The sequence below is a fragment of the Notamacropus eugenii genome, chromosome 3, assembly GCF_028372415.1.
Source record: "Notamacropus eugenii isolate mMacEug1 chromosome 3, mMacEug1.pri_v2, whole genome shotgun sequence".
Taxonomy (NCBI): Eukaryota; Metazoa; Chordata; class Mammalia; order Diprotodontia; family Macropodidae; genus Notamacropus; species Notamacropus eugenii.
Genome location: NC_092874.1, coordinates 14,202,092 through 14,226,453, shown reverse-complemented (window position 1 = coordinate 14,226,453; position 24,362 = coordinate 14,202,092). Strand labels below are relative to the sequence as shown.

General features: G+C 45.8%; 2 protein-coding genes across 9 annotated transcripts in view; one reads left to right on the top strand and one right to left on the bottom strand.

Annotated features, from left to right (window-relative positions):
• The window catches only part of CDCA7L (cell division cycle associated 7 like), a 29,898-nt gene extending 16,768 nt beyond the window's left edge, over positions 1 to 13,130 (top strand). Inside the window, exons 3-10 of one of the 2 annotated variants that reach the window (XM_072650895.1) lie at positions 3,567 to 3,695; positions 5,646 to 6,029; positions 7,168 to 7,239; positions 7,348 to 7,515; positions 8,281 to 8,403; positions 9,437 to 9,586; positions 11,056 to 11,192; positions 11,605 to 13,130. In XM_072650895.1, the coding sequence (XP_072506996.1) occupies positions 3,567 to 3,695; positions 5,646 to 6,029; positions 7,168 to 7,239; positions 7,348 to 7,515; positions 8,281 to 8,403; positions 9,437 to 9,586; positions 11,056 to 11,192; positions 11,605 to 11,635 (1,194 nt within the window). In that variant the 3' untranslated portion in view covers positions 11,636 to 13,130. The remainder of the gene's footprint in view (positions 1 to 3,566; positions 3,696 to 5,645; positions 6,030 to 7,167; positions 7,240 to 7,347; positions 7,516 to 8,280; positions 8,404 to 9,436; positions 9,587 to 11,055; positions 11,193 to 11,604) is intronic. The other variant, XM_072650897.1, reaches the window with a different exon arrangement.
• Positions 12,172 to 24,362, bottom strand: part of DNAH11 (dynein axonemal heavy chain 11) — a 302,015-nt gene continuing 289,824 nt past the window's right edge. For all 7 annotated transcript variants that reach the window (XM_072650882.1, XM_072650884.1, XM_072650883.1 and 4 more), the window contains 6 exons: positions 20,051 to 20,293; positions 18,414 to 18,596; positions 18,213 to 18,328; positions 15,393 to 15,505; positions 14,967 to 15,107; positions 12,172 to 13,011 (listed from right to left, as the gene is read on the bottom strand). In XM_072650882.1, the coding sequence (XP_072506983.1) occupies positions 12,764 to 13,011; positions 14,967 to 15,107; positions 15,393 to 15,505; positions 18,213 to 18,328; positions 18,414 to 18,596; positions 20,051 to 20,293 (1,044 nt within the window). In that variant the 3' untranslated portion in view covers positions 12,172 to 12,763. The remainder of the gene's footprint in view (positions 13,012 to 14,966; positions 15,108 to 15,392; positions 15,506 to 18,212; positions 18,329 to 18,413; positions 18,597 to 20,050; positions 20,294 to 24,362) is intronic.

Below are 24,362 nucleotides of genomic sequence, written 5' to 3'. Positions count from 1 at the left end.
CATTTGGCCTGAAAAAAGTCACTCACGCTCCATAAATTCAAGTTCTTCATTTTGGGGCCAGATCTTGACAGGTGAGTAAATGACTTGTTCTTGTGAATTGCGTTGCTCTGAAAAATACACCTACTGTTTCATGCCAACTTGACGGGAACAGTGGTTTAATAAGTTCCTGGACTAACCTCACCATTCATTCAGACGTCCAAGAAACCTTCCTCAAACACCAGCTTTGTGTAAGGCTTTGGGAAGAGGGAAAGCAGAGAATACTAAGATTCATGAGACAAGGCCCCATACTCTTTAAGACATTACACTTGGATGAGAACCGCCATCTTGCCTTGGGTCATGACCTTGGGGAAGTTGCTTCCCATCGCTTATTTTCCTTATCTCTGAAAGGAGAAGGTTGCACTAGATGGTGGTTTCCAACCCTCTCTGTGGTGTGTTAAAGAAGAGCACAAGTTCTTGGGAGGTTAATCAGTCACTCAGCAGTTATTAAGCACTGACCATGGGCCAGGCACTGGAGATCCAAAGACAGAAAGGGACCGGTGTCTTCCATTGAAGAGCCGCTGTTCTGATGGGGAGACAACATGTGCTTATATAAAGATATATGGAAGACCTTCTGCTGGAGGGCACTGATAGCAGCCCCTTGTGTAATCTGAGAGATTTGCTTAAGGCACTGTGAGAGGTTCACATAGCCAGCATGTGTCCGAGGCAGGGTTTGAGCCCAGGTCTGCCTGGCTCTGCCGCCAGCTCTTAGTTACACTATGCCACTCCCACAAAATAAATAGGGCATCTGGGGCAGGCAGCACTAATAGCTGGTTGGTTCTTCGTCAACAGTAGTTGGTTAATTGCCGGTCTCCTGGGTCAGTCTTGTCACTTGGGACATTTCCTTCTCTTCTTGAGTCTTCTCATCTGCATAATTTCACACCATTAGTTAATTAGCCAGTAGGTCAGTTTCTCCTTAGTGGGGGGAGGTGTGTGAAATGGGGGGGCTCATCTTCAGCCTGGGCCATCTGCATGCCTGCCTGTGGTCATGAGCCCTATGAGGATGGGCAGGAGCAGTACCTCATTCCTCCCATGACCTAAGGTGGACACTGTAGGCCAGAATCTGGACCTGTCCTTGGGGAGTGGCCTCTTTTGTCTTCTACACTGCTTATTTCCAGATCAGTCATAGTTCATTCCAACACTGCTCCTCTCTTAATTATGGAAGGTATCAGGCCACCTTATCACCTGTTCTGTTGTTGGGTATCAGGAGACCTGCAGGGTTGACTTTGATGGGGATATTGGGAATAGGGTAGCTGACCATCATGCTGCTAGCTTGGCTACTCTGGGTGCCCTTGGACGCAAGCTCTGGGCCTCAGTTTTAGGCTAGGTGATCTGAGGTCCCTTCCAATTCAGTCTGTCCCATTCTAGTTGATGACTGTCTTCTGGCAAGAGTTGCAGTAACTATTTAAATAGAGATTTGCCCAGGGAAATCAGACTTCCTCTGCTTATAAGAGAGTGGAGGACAGCCCCGACTGCCTCTGACCAAGGCGGGAGCCCCTTCCAAGTCTCTTGGCTTTCCCATCGTTGTAGGGTGATGAGCTGACTCTCTGGACTCCTACTGCCTTCTCAGGCCCCCTCTAGAATTCAGATGCTTTGGCTCATTCTCTCCTCTAGGATTTATTCACCGAGGGCAGCTGGGGGCCTCTGAGAGGGCCAGGAAGGCTGTTCAGCTGCCCAGAGACAGTGAGGATGCCATATACCAGTCCTTTGGTTTATAGAGAAAACCACCCTTTGGCCTCTGTGCCTCTCTGTGGCCCAGGTTAGCTGCCTTGGCCCCAGTAGCTGCCCAAGCAGGGGTCCTGATGCAGACCACTGTCCTTTACCCCTGCTGACAGACTGGGCCCACCTGAACTCCCATTCCTGGATAGTGGCCCTAGGAGGGCCCGCTCGGGGCTCCTTCGATGCCAGCATTTTCAAATAGCTTTCTTTTTGTCATATTCCTTTGGCAGCTGTGCCAGGGTTATTATGGCCCAAGAAATGGAGTAATTAAAGATGCCTTACAAGTGCGCACAGTGATTCACTGGGTTTGTTCTTAATCTTAAAGGGACCCATGTGCAAGCATCCTCGTCCTGCTCCCACCTGCTTCCTTGCCAGGTTTTTTCCATCATCTCCTCTATTTTTCTCCAGAGATTATCTAAATATGAAGTAATATATAATGACAGTTGGCGAAGGGCAGAATGTGGAGGAGGAAGAGGGAAGGTAAAGATACTGTCACATATGAGTCATTTCTGCATCTCCTGTGGATGGAAGAAACCAGAGACCTTCATGGGCCCAGGGTCTGGCACTTGTCACTTAGCCTTGGGCCAGTCAGAATTCTCTCTTGTGAAATGAGGAGGTTGGGCTAGATCATTTCTGAGGTCCCAGGTGTATGATGCCAAGATCCAGACTCTACAGGAAAACATGAGAAGCCAGCGTTAGGCTGGGTGAAATGTTCCTGGCTTTGAAAAGGCAGCTCACCCAATGGGTCAGTCAAACATTTTGCAAATGTTTACTATGGGCCAGATGTTGTTCAGAGGTGTCAGAGACAGAAGGATAGAGAGGCTTACATTCTAAGATAACGCTCATGCAGAGTTTAGGAAATAAATGCAGGGTCAGCCCCCACAGCTCCCTGGGCATTGGCCCTAAGCCCCAGGTGTTATCTTGACTGCCTTCACCTGGTGACATCTGGGGTGATAGAAGGCGCAACAGGTCTGCAAAGAGGGAGCCTTTGAGAGACTTCTGGTCTCTTCCAGTTTCTAAATTGAAACTGTGGAATGGTTCTAGATGAGTCTCAATAGTCTGATTTTAACAGATGCACTAATTGAGGCTCACAAAGACAAGGGATGGTGGGCCAAGGTCAGACAGCTACCAGGACTTGGACTACGGTCTTTTGATACCAATCTTCTTATTGCCCTTGTCGGCTTCAATTATTTCCCTGCTATAAATACATATGTAATATAATAAATAAGGTTTTTTCCTGAACTTCTATATTTAGAAGAAAAATATTCAGTCTCTGTGTTAGGAAGATGCCATTCAGACCTATGGGAGTGTAGCTTACTGAAAGCTTCTCCTAGCGTCTAAGAGAAACCTCCCTGGGGCCATGGAGGTGGTGGGCTCCAGTGTTGCAATGGCTTCCTTTTTCTAACCAGGAAACCCTTGACTTGGGCTGCAGCAGCAGAAGAAGGAAATAAGTTATTTCTGACCTGAAGTGTCCTGCTTGTAATAGCACCCTTTGGTCCTGAGCTTTGGAGATAGACTGCCTTAAAGGGAAGGCCCCTCCAAGGGTTACTGGGAGTGGGAAAGGGAATGTCAGCCTCGAGATTGATTGAGTTTCTTCCTTTGCCTTTGGTGTTTCTGGTTCTGCATCTATGTTGATAAAAGCAAATTCCGGTCTCTGACAGGACTAGCCTATTTCACTGGATGTTGTAAATCTGCCAGGAAGTGAATTTGAATGAAGCTTTCTTGCTCCACTTGTTTTTAAATAAAACTGTCTGATTTTGGTGGGTTTAGGTTAACAGCTTTCTTTTTTTTTTTAATGCTCTGCTTTTTAGGATGTGCGTTTCCATCCCCAGTACATCACTGAGGAGCTGCGAAGGATTTTCACTGAAGACACTGACTCGGAGACAGACGATTTTGAAGGATTTACCCCGAGTGAGCTGAACGTTCACCCAGAGCTTATGGTAACTAACCCATCCACCGATTTCAGAATTTCTCATGGTTCTAGTTATTTCCTGATTTTTTTCCCCAGTAAAAAATTTTCCTTATTTACAACTGACTTTTAAATTCTTCCCCTTATCCCTCAGGTTTATTTTATCTATTAATAGTCTCAAGGTAGAATGGTGCTTAGCAGTGAGCTTTGGATTTGAAAGAGTTGAATTCAAATCCCAGCTCTGAAACTTGCTACCAGTGTGAACTCACTTAACTCCCCTGGGCCTCAGTTTCCTCATCTGTAGAGGTTTGTACCAAAGGGCCTCTGAGGTCCATTCCAGGTCTAAATTTATGACTTGTTCATCCAGTCCAATTGTTTTGTTGGAGTGTTTGCTCACATAATCTTAAGCCTAGAGCTGGGAAGGATCTTGCAGGTTCATTCCTGCTATATGATTTAGGTACCAGGGACCTCAAAATAAAACATTTTCTTCCCTCAGGGAGTGTATGTATTACCCCATGCCTTTGGAGTGTCATCTTGCAAAATTTGGGATTGTGGCCCTTTAGATTCCTTAACTGAGCAGTGAATTTATCCCCATTTTTTTTTACCCCTTTTGACCAATTTTTGCTTCTCTCCCATCCCAGTCTGGGGTAATAAACAAGTCCCTTTGGTTCATTGTCAGATGGTGAAGAGTTGTGGAAAGTCTGGTTTGAAGTGGTTTGGTGCATCTTTATCTGGACAGACAGATAGGAACCACTTTTCCTATCCAAGGAGAAATCCGCATTTGGGAAGGTTTCCCATAGAACTTTTGGTTCTGGTGTACCCAAGTGATACCCATAACCACAAATTACATTTACAGGCAGCCTTTACGAAGGGGTTTCCTCTGGCCCATCCCACCTGCCTCTCCACAACAAGACTCCCTTTCATACTTTCCACCCACCAGGCCCACCCTCCCTTGGACGTCTCAAGATATTGAGACACACACTGTTGGGGGGTCTTCTGGTCCAACACTGGCCCAAAGAAGTTTTCCTACGTGGAAGTGAAATCTGCCTCTCTGGACTTTCCATCTTTAAATTCCTCTGAAACGTTGAAAGTACCTTCGACTTGAGGAGTGTGACAGAGTCTTAAAAACACAGAAGAGTTGGAAGACCTGGGTTCAGATTTCAGTTCTGTTATTTGTGTGACTTAATGCAAGTCACTTAATCAGTATAAGGTGGATTTTTTTAAGTACAAGACCCTCGGGCCATGGAGACTGAAGTCTGCCCTAAAGCAGCCTCTTTTCTATCTCTTGGACTCTTCAAATCTAAAATTAGAGGAATGGGGCTAGATGTTTACTAACACCCTCTCCAACATTTACTCCAAGGTGTTAACCTCTGATTGTTAAAGTCACTGTTGGGGCTCCTAAAGTCTTCTTATACACAGGGATGAACATTTGTCAGTTCCTTCAAACAGTCCTACAGTATGGTTTCTGAGACCTCTCATTACCCTAGCTGCCCTCCTGTGGTTGTCACCGTCTCTTCACATTAGAGATTTGTAAAAAATGCAGTATCTGACACTGTAGACATGCCTCTTCCTACCCCTTCCCCTCTCCCATCATCAAACATGGCATCTTCCAATGGACATTGCACTCTAACTCTGGCCAGACCTGCAGACTACACAGGCTAACATCTTTCAGTCTTATGAATTCCATCCACTGATTAAGGCCAAGGTTTTCCTTCTGTTAAATTTTCCCCATGTCCTGTATGATAACTTGCTTTGTACGTACTTGTTTTCTGTTGTCTCCCTGGTTAGATTTTGTAAGCTTCTTTAGGGTAGGGACTCTCTTTGCCTCTTTGTATTCTCAGAGCTTGGCACATAGGAGGCCCTTAATAAATATTTACTAATTAATTATTACAGGAAATTTTTATCACTGAATCTTTCTAGAGGTGAGTTTGTTTCCTGTTGGCAGATAATAGATGGGTTTTCTGTTCCTTCCCTTTATTAGCTCACAGAGTCAGAAATGAATGAGGAAGACAGTGGAAATAGGCCTGTAGGCAGTGAAGAGGAAGAGGAGGAGGAGGAGGAGGAAGAGGTCAAAACCAAGACTGCCACCAGAAGAAACAGCTTTGGTCTTCGGGTTGCCTTCCAGTTTCCCACAAAGAATAAAGCAGATATAAAAACCAGGTTTTCTGAGCCATCCTTTTCTAGCTTACATTTTGACGAGAGTGAAAAACTGAAGGCCATGAAAAAAAAGAAAAATGGTAGACCGGGGAAGAAAGCCATGGAAGGGTCGACTTCTGAATCTGAGGATGACTCCAGGGACGTGGGCCAGACTAACTCAGATGCTCTGCTCAAGAGGGCCATGAACATCAAGGAGAACAAAGCCATGGTAACAGACACCCCTTCGTGGACAGACTCGGTTTCATTGACAGCACTCTTTGTCTCCATAGGTAGAGAAACAAAGCCTGCAGGGCTTTTCCCTGGCAGGCAAAGTTGAGTCCATTTTCATCCTGTGACCCTGGCAAGGCGTTACCTTGAATATCTTAAAGTTACAGGGGATCACAGATTTTAGAGCCAAAAGCGACCTTAGAGGTCATCTGGTTCAAAACCCTCATTTTGCAGTGGAAACTGAGGCCAAGAAAAGGGGAAGAAGCAATATGTCAAAAGCTAGGATCTGAACTTGGGACCCTTGACTCTTGACCTTACAGATTTGCATGGAGGGGAAGGAGCTATCTCAGTTAGGGATTCCTCACTCAGATGAAACCCCTGGTTTGGATACTCCATGCTCTCCCTCCAGTATATAAATTAGTGAATATATGTGGATCTTTCTATGTCTAGACAAACAAACATACATATATACACGCATATATATCTCATGTGTATGCATGATATCCCCATGTGTACATATGTGCATATATGTAATGTAGTATGTATTTATCAGGTATATATATACTGTATCATGCATGTATGTGTATCTCACATTCACATATGTATATCGTGTGTAAGATGTATCATACAATTATATTTACATTTTGTGCATGTGAATGAAATATGTACATACAAAATACATACATATATACACATATAAACACAAATGACAAAGAGCATACAGAGAAAAAGTCAGTGGAGTTTCTGTAACGTGTTTTACTCTCTGAAAATTAGTCAGGGACGTCATTCCAGAAATTGAAACATGAGAATCCTTTGTACTCCTCTGACTCAGGAGAGGATTAGCATGTCAGTTTCAGTTGTGTGTAAATTTCAGGACTGACTGTGTCAGTTTCATCCTGGGTCCCCATACCTTTGGCATCATGTTTGTCATTGGGGCATTGGGGTATTGTAAGTATTGTCTTTGTTCAGGTTTGATGTATTTGGCAACCTTTTCAAGTTTATGTAAAGAAATCAGTGTTAAAAAGTCTGGGTGTTCCTTGGGTGTTTTGGGGGGATGGGAAATGGAAATCTTGAACAGAATCTGCTTTGTGGGAAGGCACACACAAGGAGTGACCCTTTTTTTCTGTGTTGTGCCTTAGCTTGCTCAGCTGCTGGCAGAACTGCATTCTCTCCCAGATCTGTTCCCAGTCCAGACACCGAGCCCAACTTACGTAAGTAGAAGTCTTGTTTTCTGCCCCCAGTTAACAGAATCAGTTCCCAGCTTTTGAGGGGGGCTCCAGAAGTGATTCATTGGGGGCCCTTCTTTCTCTCCATTCCAGAAAAAGAAACCAGTGAGGCGAGCTTTTTCAGAGGGACAGATAACACGTCGCACTAACCCCACCCGCAGTGCCCGGCCTCCAGAGAAGTTTGCTGTGGAAAACTTTACAGTGTCTACAAACTTTGAAGAAGACCTATGTGATTTCAGGAGACGGAAGAAAATGAGTGGGGTAGGTTTCTTCCTCCCATGGTGCTTATCCCTGACCTCAGTGGTTAGGCCATGAGTGTAGCCCTTTATCTAAAGTGAGCTGCGTGGAAAACAAAATGGACAGCCCAGAAGGATGTGGAGTTTCCAAGACCTTGGTGCACATTGCATTTGCCAGAGGTCCAAGGCTAACTGTGCTTTGGAAATATGATAAAATCGAGAGCCAGAAGGGACCTTAGATGTCCTTTTTTTCCAGTGCTCTCATTTTATAGATCAGGAAACTAAGGCCCAGAGAAAGGCAGTGGGTTCGCTCAAGGTTACACAGAGACAAGCCGGGGAGGAAGAAGATTAGCTAGCATTTATACAGTGCTTTAAGATTGGCAAAGATCTGTACCTATTTTATGCCTTTTGATCCTCACGATAACCCATGAGGTAGGTGCTATTATCTCCATTTTACAAATGAGGTTAAGATTTGTCACCCCTCTAGAAAACATTGGAGGCTGGATTTGAACTTGGCTCTTCCTGACTCCAGGCCCAGCGTTTTGTGCTACATGGCTATCTCGGAGGAAAGTCCCCTGATTCCCAGTGCCCCATCACTCTCCTTATTATGCCTACTTCTGACTCCTGGGTGGACTGGTAGATGGTAGAAGCTTTGCAGGTTTGTGTTGTAGCTGTGTCTGACCATCAGTATATAGACAGAAGAAGTAGGATACAACTGGGGTAGGTTGTGTTTTTAAGCCCCTGCCTGCTTCTCTGTCAGAGAGGCCTGATATGTCTGATTGTTTTCTAGGGTAAATGCCGCGTGTACAGAAAACGGCGTCTGTCGTCTTTCCGGCGAGTGGATGAAATCACTGAAGATGACTTAGAAAATATTGCTGTAACTGTTAGAGATAAAATCTATGATAAAGTTCTGGTAAGGACTTTATTATCCGAAAATAACATTTAATGCGAGGTTCTTGCCCCTAATATTTGCCATAGTGGGGAATTGGCATTTGGAATCCTCTTTTGTTGGCTAACTGGCATCAAGGTCCAGAGAGTGGGCACGAAACTGGGGGATGAATCATCCCAACTCACACTAAGATGACTTCCTGGAGGAAGAGAAATGGGTCTTGCATTGCTGTAGTCTGGGTAGGTTTTCTACTTTGAGGACCTGTGCTCTTGGCTTCTTTCCTCAATTCAGGAAGAATGTATTAAATCCCTATGATGTGTCAGGCACTGTGTTTGGTGCTGAGGATACAAAAAAGAAATACAAGATAGTTCCTGCCCTCAGGCAGCTTACCTGCCTATTTGGTGGAAAAACATGTACACAGATAAAAAATGTATACAAAGTTTTTAGTGGGAAGCATGAACAGTTTGCAAGAGTGTGGGGTACACTTTGAAAAAAACCTGGTTTAGGAGGTGGCATTTGAGCTAAAGGGGGCTGGAGATTCCATAAGGAATAGGTGAGTAGCAGGCAATGAGCTTAGTATGCTTGGGACGATAGCTTTTGAGCTGGAAGGGACTTCCTGGTTCATTCTTCCCCTTGTTTTGCAGGTCCATAAAAGTGAATTGTTTTGCCTCATTAAGTACCAGAGGCAGATTTTGAAACCAGGTCCTCTGAATTTAGGGCCAAACATTTCCAAGCCTTGTTGGCTCACTTCATCTAAAGACATTGAAAGATGATTTCAGTTGATCATTAGACTTTTATTAAGTACCTGCTATGTACCAGGCACTGTACTAAGTTCTGGGGATTCAAAAGGAGGCAAAAGAATTCTGCCAGGTTTTATTTAAGAGGGGAGAATGACTGATTCATGTATGAGAGATGCCTAGTAGATGCTAGCCAGGTTCAGGTGGTGGGTTCTTAAAGAGAGGCAGTGGGGGTGTAATAGATACCATTGTATCAGTTATTTTGAAATGCAGAGAAACTGTCAAAGTTTATCCCTTTGTTGCTGTCTTCCACACTTTAGGGTAATACGTGCCATCAATGCCGACAGAAGACTATTGATACTAAGACAGTGTGTCGGAACCTGGACTGTGGGGGAGTGAGAGGGCAGTTCTGTGGCCCCTGCCTCCGTAATCGTTATGGGGAAGATGTAAGATCAGCTCTCTTGGACCCGGTAGGAAGTTATTTCTTGAAAAGATAAATTCTTATCTCATATTACTGAAAAGACATGTACAATATTACTATAACATTACATAGTAATATATCATACAAATGATAATATGAGAGGAATATAATGTATATAACAGCGTTAAAGCACTGGAAATGGAGTCAGGAAAATCTGGTTCAAATCTTGCCTCTAGCCCTCACTAGCTGTTTGACCTTGGGTAGTAATTCACTCAACTTTTCTGAGCCTCAATTTCCGTATCTATAAGGTGAAAATATCATAACTCAAAGTTGTTTTGAGGATTAGATGTCTACAAAGCTCTTCGTAGAGTTTAAAAAAGGGCTTTAAGAATATAATGAGCTGTTCGAATGAGGAGGAAATCATCTTTTGAAAAGCTGCGGACAGAGTTCCCAACCAGTCCTTCATTCGTATTGTTAGATTTAAGTTTGAATCAGGAAGCAAGCTGTGAGACATCCCAAAAAGGATGGACAGCATAAAGAACAGAACTTTCCAAGGAAATGATGAGAGGGGAAGGGGGCTGGACTCTGCCATCCTGGAGCGAGAGAGAAGTTATTGGGGAGTTGGAGCTCTCCATCATTCTCCTTGGGATGTCAGGAGAGAAGGTTCCCAGCCTGAGGGGTTGGTGGACCTGTCTTTGGGAGGATGGAGACCGGGTGGGGAAAGCTTTGTAACATCGGCACAAGAGGCTGCCCATTCACAGGGGGCCTTCCAGTAATAGGGATGATAAATATCTATAATCATGAACAATATTTTATTATTTGATATTTATCAGTTATAATAGCTAACAGACACTTAAGTAGCCCAGTGGATAGAGCATTGGATTGGGAGTTAGGAACGCCCAAGCTTGAATCTGGCTCCAGACACTTAGATGTATGACCCTGGGCAAGTCACTAAACTGCTCTCTACCTCAGTTTCCTCATCTGCAGAATGGAAACAGTGATAGCACCTGCCTTGCACGGTTATAATAATAGGAATAAGCAGCATTTATATAGTTCTTCAATGTTTGCAAATGTTTTCTGAATTTTGTTTCATTTGGTACAACCATCCTGGGAGGCGGGTACTGTTATTACCCTGGGAATCTGGGAAACAGAGATGGGAAGCTACATGCCCAAGGTTTCCCAAGTGGTAAGTGGCAGATTCAGGATTGGACGCATCTCCTGGGAGTTGCCAAGCTGACTCCTTTAGTAACTGCAGGCTTTAGCTCTCTCTTCACAGCGCCTTTGGCCTACGAGGTGGCTCTTGGCCCTGAGTCCTGTGCCCATCCCCAGGGATGTGGTGGGAGTGCCCATGCTTCTTTCCATATCCTAACATTCTGGCCCTCTTGTGCTGGCCTGGCTGTAGACCCTGGGGCTGGCTTCCTCATGTGTAAGATGGTGATGTAATGCCCTTGGCATCCAGCTCTCCCCACGGAGATGGCCACACGGTAACCCAAGTGATGGTCCCTCTCTTTCTCCCAGGACTGGGTGTGCCCTCCCTGCCGTGGGATTTGCAACTGCAGTTACTGTCGGAGGCGTGATGGCCGCTGTGCCACTGGGATCCTCATCCACTTGGCAAAGTTCTATGGCTACAACAATGTGAAAGAATACCTGGAAAGGTGAGTCACCTCTCTGGTCTTGTTAAAAGCAGAGAAGGAAATGGTGGGATGGGGATGGGGACCTAGAGGAGTCAACTCAACAGGACCTGTGTGTGGGAGGTAGCAAGATTTGGGGAATGGCAGCTTTCTTGTCCTCTAGGGAATAGGCAGCAGGTCCCCAAAGTCTTCATACATTTGTAAGGTTAATTCTGACCTAAGACTTCTGGGTCCCTTTCAACATTACTCTGAGGAACTCTGCAGGGAGAAGCAGGCCAGATAGTGAACTCTGAATAATGTTAGGGGTGACTGTTTGATTAAGCTCATCATTTTATAATGCGAGTGGGAACTTTGATCACTGTAGTCTGTTTATAGTATAGATATAGTATAGATTTATAGTAAACAGCTGTGTCTTTTTCCCATCTCTGTTTCTCAGCATACAAAAACAGCTGGTCGAAGATCATTAAGATGCAGCAGAAAACAGCCGGCCACCTGAGCAAGGGTGGGGGGCTTCTCAGGAAGACCCTCTTTCCCTGATTGGTGCTCCAGATGTGACCATTCTTAGGATGTTTTATATGTACAGGAAGCAGCTGTGAGGGGCACCTAGCAGTTTCGCATCTTCATGTGTGCCATTTGTGACAGTTCATTCCACGTTCATAAAAAAGTTTCTCAGGAAAGCAGTCATCTTAGTGAAGGGGTCTGTATTGCATACACCCTACCTAGGTATCCTAGTACATTTTTTTTAAAATACTTCTATTGAAAAGCACAATGAGAAGAATGACGTAGTTATCTTTCAGGTTAAGTTTACAAGGAGAAAACTTGATGAGCCACTCCCTTCCTGGGAAGGACACGCTCAGGTATATATACTGTGCCCCAAATAAACCCCTGACAAAAACAGCTGCCTTAGGCCCGAGGTTAGCCAATCATGTTTCCTCTTAGACTCGGAGTGTAACAGAGCCCCTGTGCCTTGGCCTAAGACGCATTCGAGATGTAGAATCTGGGCTTTTTTTTTTCTTTCCCCTTTATTACCAAAGTGCAATTACTTGTAAGAACTTGAAAGTATAAGTTTTATTTTCATCAAAGATTGAGTCCTAGTTTGCTTGTAGAAAACCATGCCTGGCTGATTCCCTTAATCCTTTAGGAAGGGAACCATATTTAGTGCTCCCTCCCCCTTCCCAGATGAAAACTTTGATTTGATGCTTATTTTCTATAAGAGCAAAGTCCCACTTGGTGAATGGGACGCTTTCAGCCTTGTTTTTCGGACTTTGTGTTTTATTGATTATGCTGGTAAAATGTGTAAGGGATACTGTACTTAATTTTTGTTGCTGGCATTGGAAACTCTTCGTTTTAGTAGTAGCAGAGTGTTCTCTGAGGGGAGCTAGAAGCAGGGAGAGCCTGGCCTTTGCTTGGCTTTACCTGTATGTCTCTTCCTTTCCCTGCCTTTTTCTTTTCTTGGGGTTGGGGAAAACATGATCTCGGTAGCTTTCTGTGTAAGATGTGAATATCTTTCCATGAATCAACTTACTGAAAGGCTGAGCAGAACAAGATTCAGATGCTGAGCAGGCCCCAAGGTGACTCAGCGAGGGTCTCCCCTTTCACATGGACAAGAGCAAGGCCACCCCGGCCAGCACCCACTTGGCTGTTTTCTCTTTGCTCTTTAGCCGGAAGGTCCACACATAGGTGGGGCCCCTGGTTTGGGTTTTATACACAGGGCATTCGTAGGTATGCTTTGTTTCCTGTCTGTCCACCGGAATGGCTTTGACAAAGATGACTGGCATCAGACACGTGAGCTCCTTGAGGCGGGCTTCTGCAATGGTTCCAGCCTGGACATCCCATCGAGCTCCTAGGACAGAGGGCAGCACATGAATCCCTGCTGTATGGAATGCTTCTTGGGCTCAGTGGCTATTTCTGTCCATCTACAGATTACACAGTTTGATGCAATAAAAGTTACAATTATAATCATTTTTTTAGCCCATTGATTTCTTCGGGGAGAGGTGGGAACATAGGCTTTATAAGATGGTAAGTGATAGAAATTAAAAGCATAGGACACAGAAGAGTCTGCACTTTGGTTTTGCCAGCTCTGTGACCTTCTCCCTGGGCTTTGGTTTCCTCATCTGTAAAGTGAAGGAATTGGCCTAAATGGGGCCCTAACGTCTCTTCCAGCTCTGGTAATTTACGTTTAATGAAAGATGATAATCAGCTGTAAGTGAGAGCTCTAAGCCCCATTGGCTTCAAGAAGATGGAAACTCCAGAGGTGAGAAATAACTGAAATTTATGGGGTACTTATGGGTTACAGAGAACCCTCTTTGGTAGGGAGGGCAAGTGAAAATGCCCCATGTTTACATAGCCAAGAATTGAAGCTAGAGCTCCTCCAAATCTGGTATTCTTGCTAGACACTGGGAAGTTAATGAGACTAAAAAGAGGTGGTTTCTAGGCTTGCCTCAACATCCTCTGAATCTCGGAAGGACAGAAAGTTGAATTTGAATGAGTGTCTTAAGAAGCCTATAGAAGGTAGAGATTTTTAGCTTCAGATACTTGCTGAAGAGCCAGCCTCGTTTTATGTATGGAGAAACTGGGGAAGCCAGAGTCAGTGTAGAGCGATTCCAAGGTCTCCTGACTTCAAATTCAGAGCTATTTCTTTAGTGTTCATCTTACCCAGCTTCCTGATTTACAGGTGAGGAAACTCAGGCAGGAAGTGGTGCCCCCTCCCCTGAAATCCTTGACTTGGGTACCTGTTACTTCACTCCACCAGGGACTAGGATTCCAACCTGCTGCTTCTCAGGTGCTATCTTTGGCCACGTTGCTGTGAATGAGCATGTCCACCAGGGGGTGGCCTTGGGCAGGAGAAGCAGCCGGGGGAATGTGAGAAGGACCTGAGCATTGGAGCACCTCCAGAGGAGAGATACCTAAGAGCTGCAATGTAAACCCTGAAGTTTGGGGTCTCCTTGGGCAGATCTGGGTGCAAAGCCCCTAGCTCTCCACTTCCTTAACTACAAAAGGAAGGGGTCACAGTAGACCTCCAAAGACCTGGGCCCAGAAGTGAGGCCTGAATTAAAATCCCACCTGTGCACCTGTGCCGTCAATTTTCCTCATCTATAAAATGGGGGAAGGAGGGGTTTAGACTTGACAGCCTCCAAGCCTAAATTTATAATCCTGTGATTCCTTGCAGCTCAAAAGTTAAATTCTTAACCTTAGAGACCTCAGAACAATGCCTCTAAAGGCATAAAATACATAGGATTACCAAGGAAGCCTTATGTTGGAATTGGTTAGAGTTCACAGACCCCATGTTAAGAAGCTTCCCTTTAGGTCAGTGATAAAAGGAAATGCAAGGTTGTCCGTCATCACCCCCCAATTGTATTAGAGACAAATATTTGGGGTTTTGTCCTGTGATCTCATTTCAGGAAATTCCTGCCTCTTCACGGGCACAGACCTAATGGCATTTGTTTGAGATCAGACAACTGGATTTGAACCCAGGCCTTTCTGATTCAGGGGCCTCTCATAAAGGGACAGATGGAATAGTTTGCACCGGTCCATGCTTATAGATCCTAGGTGGGCTTCTGGCTAGGTGGCATTGCTGATGGGCTGGGGTCCAAGTGTAGTGCACTCTGGGGGCAGTGTGCCATAGTAGAAAGATTCCCTCACTAAGAAGGTTAGTGTTCAAATCCAAGCTTTGCCACTTGACTACCTTGGAGACGTTGAGCAAGTCACTTCTTTTCTATGGACCTCAGTTTCCCCATCTGTAAAATGGGAGGGTGGCCTCTGAAGGCCCCTGCTGTAGAATACAGGTGAGGCTCGTACCTTCCATGAAGAGCCCGTGGATGTACGCTCCTTCCCTTGGGGGGTGGCCGTAATCCTCTTTGGTCTTCTTGGTCACATCCACCGTCAGACACATCTTATCCAAAGGCCATGCATTCTTGCGAGCCATGCTCTGCATGACAGCTTTCAGTGGGGGAAACAAATTGGGTAAGAAAAATGCCTCTGGGCAGCAGCTCACCATTGCTTAAAAGGGGGCATATTGGGGTGGACCTCTGCCTGGTGGGGCAGCTCAGGACCTAACAAACCAACAGGTTCTCAACATGAAAGCACTGTCTGCCTGCTGCCATTTTCTGAGGACCTTGGGAGGGAAGAGCTGGAAAGGTCTGCTCCTGCTGATGAGGATGTTGTGCTGCTGGGTGGGACATACACAGTGACGCATTAGCACGTGGCTGAGAGCCCTGCCCCTACCTGTCAGGAAGGATTGTGGGTTGAAGAATCCAGAGAGCCACACCACTGCTGGCATGACCATGTCTTGGGTCCAAGTGTCGAGCTCTCGGCATCTCAGGAGGAGGTCATTGAACCTGGCGGGATAGAAGAAGAGAAAGCCCGGTAAGATATTTGGCAGGACCCATTTGATTCTGGAGAGTTTTTGCAAATTCACAGGTGGATCTGGAGAAGAACACAAGATTCCTGCAGATGGAACGTGCCAAGCTTCCACCCCCACCTCCTGAAAACTCTAACTTTGAGCTTAAGGTTAATCCATTGGTAACAAAGGCTAGTGGTTCCTCCTGAGACCATGCCCATAATTCTGGGAACCTGGGGGCTGTATAAATCTCCTAAATTGGCTTCTTTGCCCCCTAGCCTTGGAGATAAAAAACACAGTTTGGAATCAGTTGATCAGTCTGTCCTTCCAGAGAACAGTCATTTTCTCAGAGAATCAGAATTCTAAAAGTCAGTTTATGTGGTGAGGTTTTTAGTTAAATAAAAATACACAAATACATGAAAAATACACGAGTGAAGTAGGTCAGTGAGGCTAATGACAAGACTGGCTGCTGCTGGCCACGGTGGGAAAGAGCATCATGTTGCTTATGTTAGTAAAGTTCTCTTTAAGTACGTGGCCTTATGTCCTGATTAATGCACCTTTGTCTTTAAGGTTGGCTCCCAGGCTGAAGCAGCCCCACAAGATTTCCCAGGAGACTCACTTTCCCCTTTATTTTAAAAGTTGTTTAACTGGTCACTTTGGTCAGAGTTCTCTCCTGGGTGGTTTGTTGCCCACAGTCCATCACTAGTCTGTTCTCTGTGGGACCTTGGGCAGGTTGACATTTTGGCCTCAGTTTTCTTATCCACAAAGACTGACCTCTGGGGTCCTGTGTGAGACCTTGGGAAAGCCTTCATCTTGCTGGGCCTGTTTCCTCCTCTGTAAAATGACAGGGGCATACAAGGCTGCCACTGAGGACTCTAAATGTTATCTCTGTGGTCCCTTTTTTTTAATAGATCCATTTCTGTATCTGCTACAAACACCTTACAAAGCAGAGGGTGTGCTCAAGGTCTTGGTGCAGTTGAGCACTTTCATAGCTTAAAAGAAGACACAGAAAAGCTTAAAAAAATAGCTCACTTTAACTGTAGAAGCTCTTAGAGTCGCACTGACTTTGGGGACACCCTTACGCCTGGCTCCTTGTAGGGTGGGAAGTAGTAGGAACCATAACCCCAATGGGGCCACTGAGCACAGCATCACTCCATAAGTGGCTCGCCTTCCCTCCCTGGAGTTTCCCATTTTAACCCTGGGTGGTGGGTGTTACAGTGTTACTGTCGTCATTTTACAGTGGAGCAAACTGAGGCACATAGAAAGGTGAGGGACTTGCCAAGGACCACACAACAGGTGAGTGTTGGAAGTGGCTCCACCCCAGGCCTTCTGATTCTGAGACCGCCCAAGCAGGCTATGCACAGGGGGCAACGTGGAAACCCATGTCAATACAAGGTCACTTCAGGATGGAAGAAGCCCCTCGGACCAGGCCCAGTGGAGAGGAATAACATTAGGTAGCGTTTGTCTAGGGCTTTAAGTTTGTACAGCGCTCCACCTGTGGGCTGTCGGGGCCTCCTGCAGAAGATGGCACAGTACCCTCTGCATTGCTTGGACAGGTCACACTCAACCTGCAGGAGGAGACTCGGGCTTTTCTACCACCCTCTCCCAAGCATCCACTGACCGCCCCAGCCCAGTTTGTGACAGTAGAGAGACAGACCAGGGTGTGAATCCACCCTTGAAGCCTGTCAGCTGTGTGAGCTTCAAAGGCTCAGTTTCCTAACCTGTAAACCTTCAGTGCCCTCCTCACCAAGGTGTTGTGAGGTCATAGGAAAGCAGGGAGGGCGGCCAATGGTCACTGAATCCAGCTCACTGCAAGAGGAGGCCCCAGATGATGGAGTTTAAATGTCTAGAATTAACACGCCCATCAAAGGATCAAAGCCAGAACAAGAGGTCACTAGGAAAAACCTCCAGTCCAGAAAAGCTGTTGGTTTAACAGACCAATCGCTGGAGTTAGAGCTGGGATTTAGGGCCTTTGAGATCTAAGCCTTCTCCTCTGTCCCCATTTTATGGCTAAGAAATCCAGAAAAGCAGCCTGTCCAGTGTGACCCCACAGAGGTAGGTACCAGGATTTGAACTAGGATCCTGATACCTTGCCTAGTATGTCATCACATTGATGGAAGGAGAGGGGAATCAGAAGATCAGAATTCAAATCCTCCTTCTGCTCTTAATTACCTGGGTGCCTTTGGGTAAGTCTCTCAACCTTTCTGGACCCCCGATATCTTAGAAGATGAGAAGGTTGGTCTACACTGGCAGTGGGGGTTCACAAGAGAGACCATCAGAGCACCAAGGAAAGGCCTCTGTGGCTTTTGTCAGTCAGGAAGATAAGACCAAGGGAACTCAGAGGGAAGCCGTCATGGTGGCCCAGCAGGTATCTGACATGATTCCTCCCAAATTTAATCTATCAGTGTTTCCCATTTTTGTTTTTTTTTTTTAAATTTGTATAAACATTGATTAGCTTTTTTCCTTTCCCCTCAACAACTGAATTAAAAAGTAAAAATAAATCAAACTCCTAATAAAACAGCAAAGTCTCACAAAATAAACTCCCCGCTGGTCGTGGCCAGATAGGAATGTTCTGGTCAGTATCTGAGGGGCATCACTTTTATCTTTAATCCTCTGGGCTCACCCCCTTGTAATTCTGAATGACAGTAAGGGGACTCAAACCTCAGAGTATCTGGGCCATGAAGGTGGGCCCTGGGGCCACTCACCACTGGGCAAGGCCATAGGTGGAGGGATAGGCCAGCCGGAGCCAGGTGTCGGGCACAGTGTCGTAATTCAGCGCTGTCTGCCAGGCTTCCATATCAGGAGACATCATGAGCTCACCCTGCAGTGGGGGAGAGAAGGGAGCAGCCTGGTGAGCAGACCCATAGAAGGCCAGGCCCACCCTAGCTCCAGTCCCTTCTGCTTACCTTTAGGCCAAGGTCCAGCTGCCGCAGTGACCCACGGATCTCCTGCAGGAGGAGGTTCATCCGCTCACACTCTTGGAAACACACAAGGACATAGGGGCTGCGCAGTGGGGTTTTCTGCATGATCTCTGCCATGTCAAACTCTTCAGGAAGCTTCTCCAAGATGTCATCCAGAATAGCCTTAACCTTAAATCAGAAACATCAAGAGTTCCGGAGCACCCAGATTGAGCTTTCCTAGAATCAGGGCCTTGTGGGGAGGCAGAGTGCTAGGTGCTGAGGCAGGAGAGCCTGGGTTCAAACCTTACCTTTGATGCTTGCTAGAAGGATGACTGCCTGTAGCCTGGGAAGGGTCATGAGTTATGGTAGTGTGGAGCCCAAGAGACTTTGTCCAAGGGCTTGCTAAGTTCTAATAGCATTCCTGACAAGTGAGCTTGTCAGAAAATGGTAGCATGACCAGGTCTTGAGAAATCTGCCTTAGTTCTGGGGACTCCCCAATAAGCGATTATTAATGGTGGTCTGCTTCCCCATACCTGCACATGGAATCTTTTTTTCCCCAATAACTCAGTGTTGAGTCCTCAGAGGCAAAGCCCTGGTCATTCACCCTAGCAATGGCCTTACTTAACATCTAATGGTTGGAAAGAAACAATGGTTACCAAGTCAGCATGTCCTCAGGGACTGAAAAAGGTCATAGCAGGCTCTTCTTTCTCTCTTAGATGGGCCCACTCCATGAGAAATTGGAAAGATGCTAAAGATCAGAGTTTACTCAGATTGGACAAGATGGAGACAGGGGTAGATGAGAGCACATTAGGTGTACCCAGAGGTGGGGAAGCTGGGTGGTGCAGTAGATAAGAGCAGTAGATAAGGGCCTGGAGTCAGAAACACCAGATACTGGGTGACCCTGGGCAAGTTACTTAACTCCTGTCTGCATAAAACTGGGGAGGGAAATGGCAAACCACTCCAGTATCTTTTCCAAGAAAACCCCTTGGACAGTGAGTCCATGGGCTCATGACGAATTGGACACAACTGAACAAGAACTGGTTGAACACCCAGACCCAAAGAGAAGTTTGTCTGGTATAGCCCTAGAATGGGGTCTCCAGTGGAGTGCCCCAGAGACTGTGCTGCTTAATATTTTCTTAATTATTTGGATAAAAGTATTGATTAGCACCCTCCTCCCATTTGCCAGTGGCACCAAATGAGAAGACATAGGTCATCAGCGGGTGAAAGAAACAGGATCCCAAAGTCTCCTGACAGGCAAATGTAAACTTTTACATTTGGGCCCCAAAAGTCAATTTTACTTGCCTGGGGACAGAGCTAGCAAATATCTGAGACAGGATTTGAACTCGTGTCTCCCTGACTCCAAGGCTGACATTCTATCTGCTGTCCCCAGCACTGAGCTTGGCCTATAGCTAGTCACTCAGACAATAGCCCATCCATTGGTCAGTTACAATTTTATATAAGTAACTGTAAGAGGGAAAGGGGAATAATTGGGTGGAGAAAATGTTAATTTCCTATTACAATTTTAAAATTTGCCATGTCCTCAAAAGCAGGAAAAACGAAGTTGGACATTTCTGTCTCCCCAGCAAGAGGCTGAAAGAAGCAGGTTAAGGCCAGCCAGTAGGGTTAATGAATGCATGCTGTACCTTTTCCTCCGTGGACTGGGCCAGCTCTTCATTGATCAGTAGATTCCTGGGCTGCATCTCCAACAGGACTCTAAAGAGACTATTTGAAGTCACGGTCAGGAATCCAATTTCAGCGTTGGGATGGAGGCCATACAACACCGGGCTTTCGGGAGGCAGTGCTTCTTCTATGTACTGGTGGTAGCCAGCGTAGTCCAGGGTGAGCGGAGCTGGGAAGCCTGGGGCCAGCAGGAGCTCACCTTCGAACTTCAGCCATAGGAAGAAAGGGGGTTAATCCAAATCTCAGGCAATCTGTGCCCTTCCTCCTCCACTAATGTCCTGCCCTGATTCCTGACTGTGGAGTGGGTAGGACCCTAAGCCCGCCCTCATTCAGCACATCCAGCCTAGGGAGCCTAATAGATGGATAGCTCGACCTGGGAGTTTGAAAGACCTGAGTCTGAATCTTGTTTCAGACACTAGCCATAGGGACCCTGAGGAAGTCATTTAACCTGACAACCTCAATTTCCTCATCTGTAAAATGAGGATAATAATAGCTGCTACCTCCCAGGGTTGCTGTGAGCACAAAATGAGATGATATTTGTAAAACTTTATTATAGAAATGGCAGTGATTATTCTTAATGATAAGAATAACAAACATTTGCTGGGTCCGATTGATTCCAGCTCTCATATCTGTCCCCATGTCTCCTTTCTTCAGGCTGTCCTTCACCAGGGGTCATTACCCCCTTTTATCCTCATTACATCCCTGGAAAGTAGGTGCTCTCATTATCCCCATTTGGGGGAAGTGACTTCCCCAGGGTCATACTTGTCCTGTAAGTGAGGCCAGATCTGCACTTAGTTCTCCCTGACTCCAGGTCCAGGTTTCTTCCCCTCCCTGCTTCCAACTACTCTCAGATTGTCTCCTGTTGGTTTACTGCCTGAGAATGAACTTTTTTCAAAAAATTGGCTCTAAGGCTTGCATGAATGGGAAAGCTCTCTTTTCTGGGGACATTCAGGTAAGGAGAAGGGCCATGGGTCTCTGGGTAAGAAAGCAGAGTAATCTGCTGTCTATTGCCCACTGGGGCATCTTGTGGCCATGAAGGCATCACTCCATTATTTATTTCTTTTGTGGCTTTTCTTTCCTGATCTGTGATGAACACTTATCAGAGATAAAAGAGTCCAGGTCTGGCCTTGTGACCTTGAGCAGGTCAGATGGCCAACAAAGGTCCCCTCCACAGCTGAAGTCAGTAGTAGCAGTAGCTGAGTCTAATGAATAACCAGCCCTGAGTGATTGCTTGACCACTCAGCCTAAGAGTGAACTGACCCTACAACAGAGACTTTGTGTCCTAGCTTGTAAGCTAGGGAGTGATTCAACCATTGGCTGTCCCACACTCAGCAGTGACCTTTTGAGGGACTCCTTGTAGGCAGAAAAGAATTCCCCATAGAAGGGAGTATTCCTCCCCTATTTTTTTTGGGGGGGGGGGGTGGGGAGGTTGTAGCAATCACTTAAGTTTGATCCTACTCTCTTGGGACCATGTGGGTGTGTAGAGGGGACACTATGTCCCTGGTTTAGGGGGATGTTGTACATGGTCCTTGCTATACCTTTTTAGAAAATACCTTTTGAAAAAGCTAACTGATGTTAACTGGCTAAATGACATTAGGAGACACATTAGATAGGGGCTCATCAGCCAGAGTACTAGAAAATTATCTGCAGATCCTCTGGACCACTCCTAGAACCATGAAAGGGGAAGGAGTAGCTGTCCTCAGGGCACTCAACCTGTGTTAGGAGAGAGTATATCCCAGCTTAACACAGAAAGATAGGTTTAAGAAATGTTCAAGATTTTAAATCCAGCCAGACATTTGGAGTGGCAACAGTAGCAATCTTAAGAAAGCAAGTCAAAAATAGGTTTAAAATTCACTCTTGATTCTGCTAAGTTCTGTAATATGTGCTAGGAAATAAGGTACAAAATGAAAAATTTAAATTCTCAGTTTCAGAGAGCTCTATCAGATTCTAAATTAAACACACAAAGGTTTAATTTCAATGTAAGCCATGGAAGAGTCGTATCTATGTGATTTTGTTTCAGTGTCAGCAGAAAGACTATTAAGCATGATAATGTTAATTTTGAGAAGTTATCAAATGGGAATCCTTAACTCAAAAGGTCAGGTGATTATTAAGGGCCCCCAAATGCCATTAATTCAGACTCTGTCCATTAGAATTTGTAATCATTTGAGGAAGTTTCAGTCTATAAAGCTTGAAATATTAAACAGACCTTTCTAAACACTTCAGAAGCATTTGTTTACATGAAAAATTAATAAAACTAATTACAAATTTATCCTATTAATGAAAACAAGTTTCTTAGGACTCAGTGCATCTGCTATCCTCTGAGCAAGGCCCTGAACTCAGCCCACAAAACCCAAACATTTTTGCCTCCAAGGAGATTACATTCTCCCGTCCCTTCATTTTACAGATGAGCAAACTGAGCATCGACCTGCTTACGATCACACAGGGATTAGGGGATACTTATCTGTAAGGCAGCATGGTATAGTGGATAGAGCACTGAGCTTGGATTTAGGAAGGCCCAGGTTCAAATTCTACCTCTTGGGATATGCGTGTACATGTGTATACATACATGCAGATATATGTACATGTATGTATATATGTATGTATGTATATCAACAGTGTGACCCTGGGCAACCTCCCTGATCCTCAGTGTTCTCATCTGTAAAATGGGGTTAGTAATGCCCATAGAAATTTGAGCCCCAACGAGATAATGTGCATGCGAACATGAAAGCTCTCTAGAAATGCCAAGTATTACTCTGTCTTTGGCAGTGGGCTATCCAGAGGATTTAAAAGAAACATAAACCATGGTTCTTGCCCTCAGAGTGTTGGCCTTCCACATGAGGAGGTATCACAGACTCAGAGAGTATGAGAGTTGGACGCCAGCACCCCTTCCTCATAACAAGCAGAGGGGAGCAGGTTTGAAGCACAGGTGGGAGGGGGACAGTATGAAGAAGGGAAGAGACATGCAGATGCAGAAATTCCTCTACAAGCAACAGTGAATGTCTTGGGAGTCTCGGATTTGTGCAGGGAAGGGAGGTGAGCCGAGGACCCCACATGCCACAGGTGGAAAGGACCAGGAGCAAACGAGGGAGCTTGCCTCCCAAGCTCCCTGTTCCTTGACACCAAATCAAACCAAGTTCTTATCCATCAGAATCGAGGGCTGTTTTTTGTTTTTGCCATTCTGTTGGAGCCTTTCCCAAGTACTTAGCATGTTAAAAATGTGATTAGTTACTTGTGAGCTTATGTCACTGCCTGTCTTTAGCCTTCAAGCTCTGCTAGGATCAGAGGATTATAGCCTCAGAAGGGGCTTAGAGCTCCACTATTCCAATGCAAGAAATATTCAGATAAAGCAAGCCAAGTTAATATCGGGCAAGATTCAAGATCAGATAAGATAATTGGGGGTGGGGGGGTGGGTGGGGATTTAAAGTGCACACACCAGTTCAAAGCTACACATCAGCTCAGAGTTTAGTTGAATGTAATCCAATTCAGTCAATCAACCAGCTACTTTTGACTGAGTACTGTATGCAAGGCAGGGTGCTGGTCAGCTGGGGGTGGGGTGGGGTGGTGGTTCGTTCTCCCTCTTCTCTCCCCCTCCCTCTCTCTTCTCTCTTGTTCTCTCTCCTCCTTCTCCTTCTGCTCCTCTCCCCCTCTCTCTCCCCTCCCCTTTCCCACCTCTTCTCTCTCCCTCTCCTTGTCTCTCCCCTCCTTCTCTCTCTCCTTTTCCTTCTGCCCTTCTTATTCCCTCCCCTGGCCCCTGCCTTACCCTGCCCTTTACCCCCCCTCTCTCTCCTTTCTCCCTCCCTACCTCTCTGATGGACATGGGATTTCACAAATATAAGCCATTTCCTCAAACAATCCAGATCAGCACCAGCTGCCAATCTTCGTTGCCTGGGGCACTGCTCACAACCAGTGTCCAGGTCTTCCTGACTCTAGACTCCAGCTTCTCTCCACCAGCTGCCCTGGGGTTAGGGACTGTCTCCTGCTTCTCCTTGGTCCCCGATGCTTAGCACAGTGTTGTAGGCATTTAAGAAATGCTTATGAACTAGGTGACTCCCTTGAACTGGCAATACAGTGTATGAACAATTATTTCCTAGGTGACTTCTTGGTGTTAGGCACTGTACTAAGTAAGAGTGCCTGCCTTCATAGCTTACATTCCAGTTTGGAAGGCAGCACATGAGGAGCATGAGGTATGTGAATGTCGACTGCTTTTGAAATGACTGGAAAGTGATGTGGAAGCTGGATCAAGCCAGAGCTCCCCCAGCAGAACTTTGGGTGTCT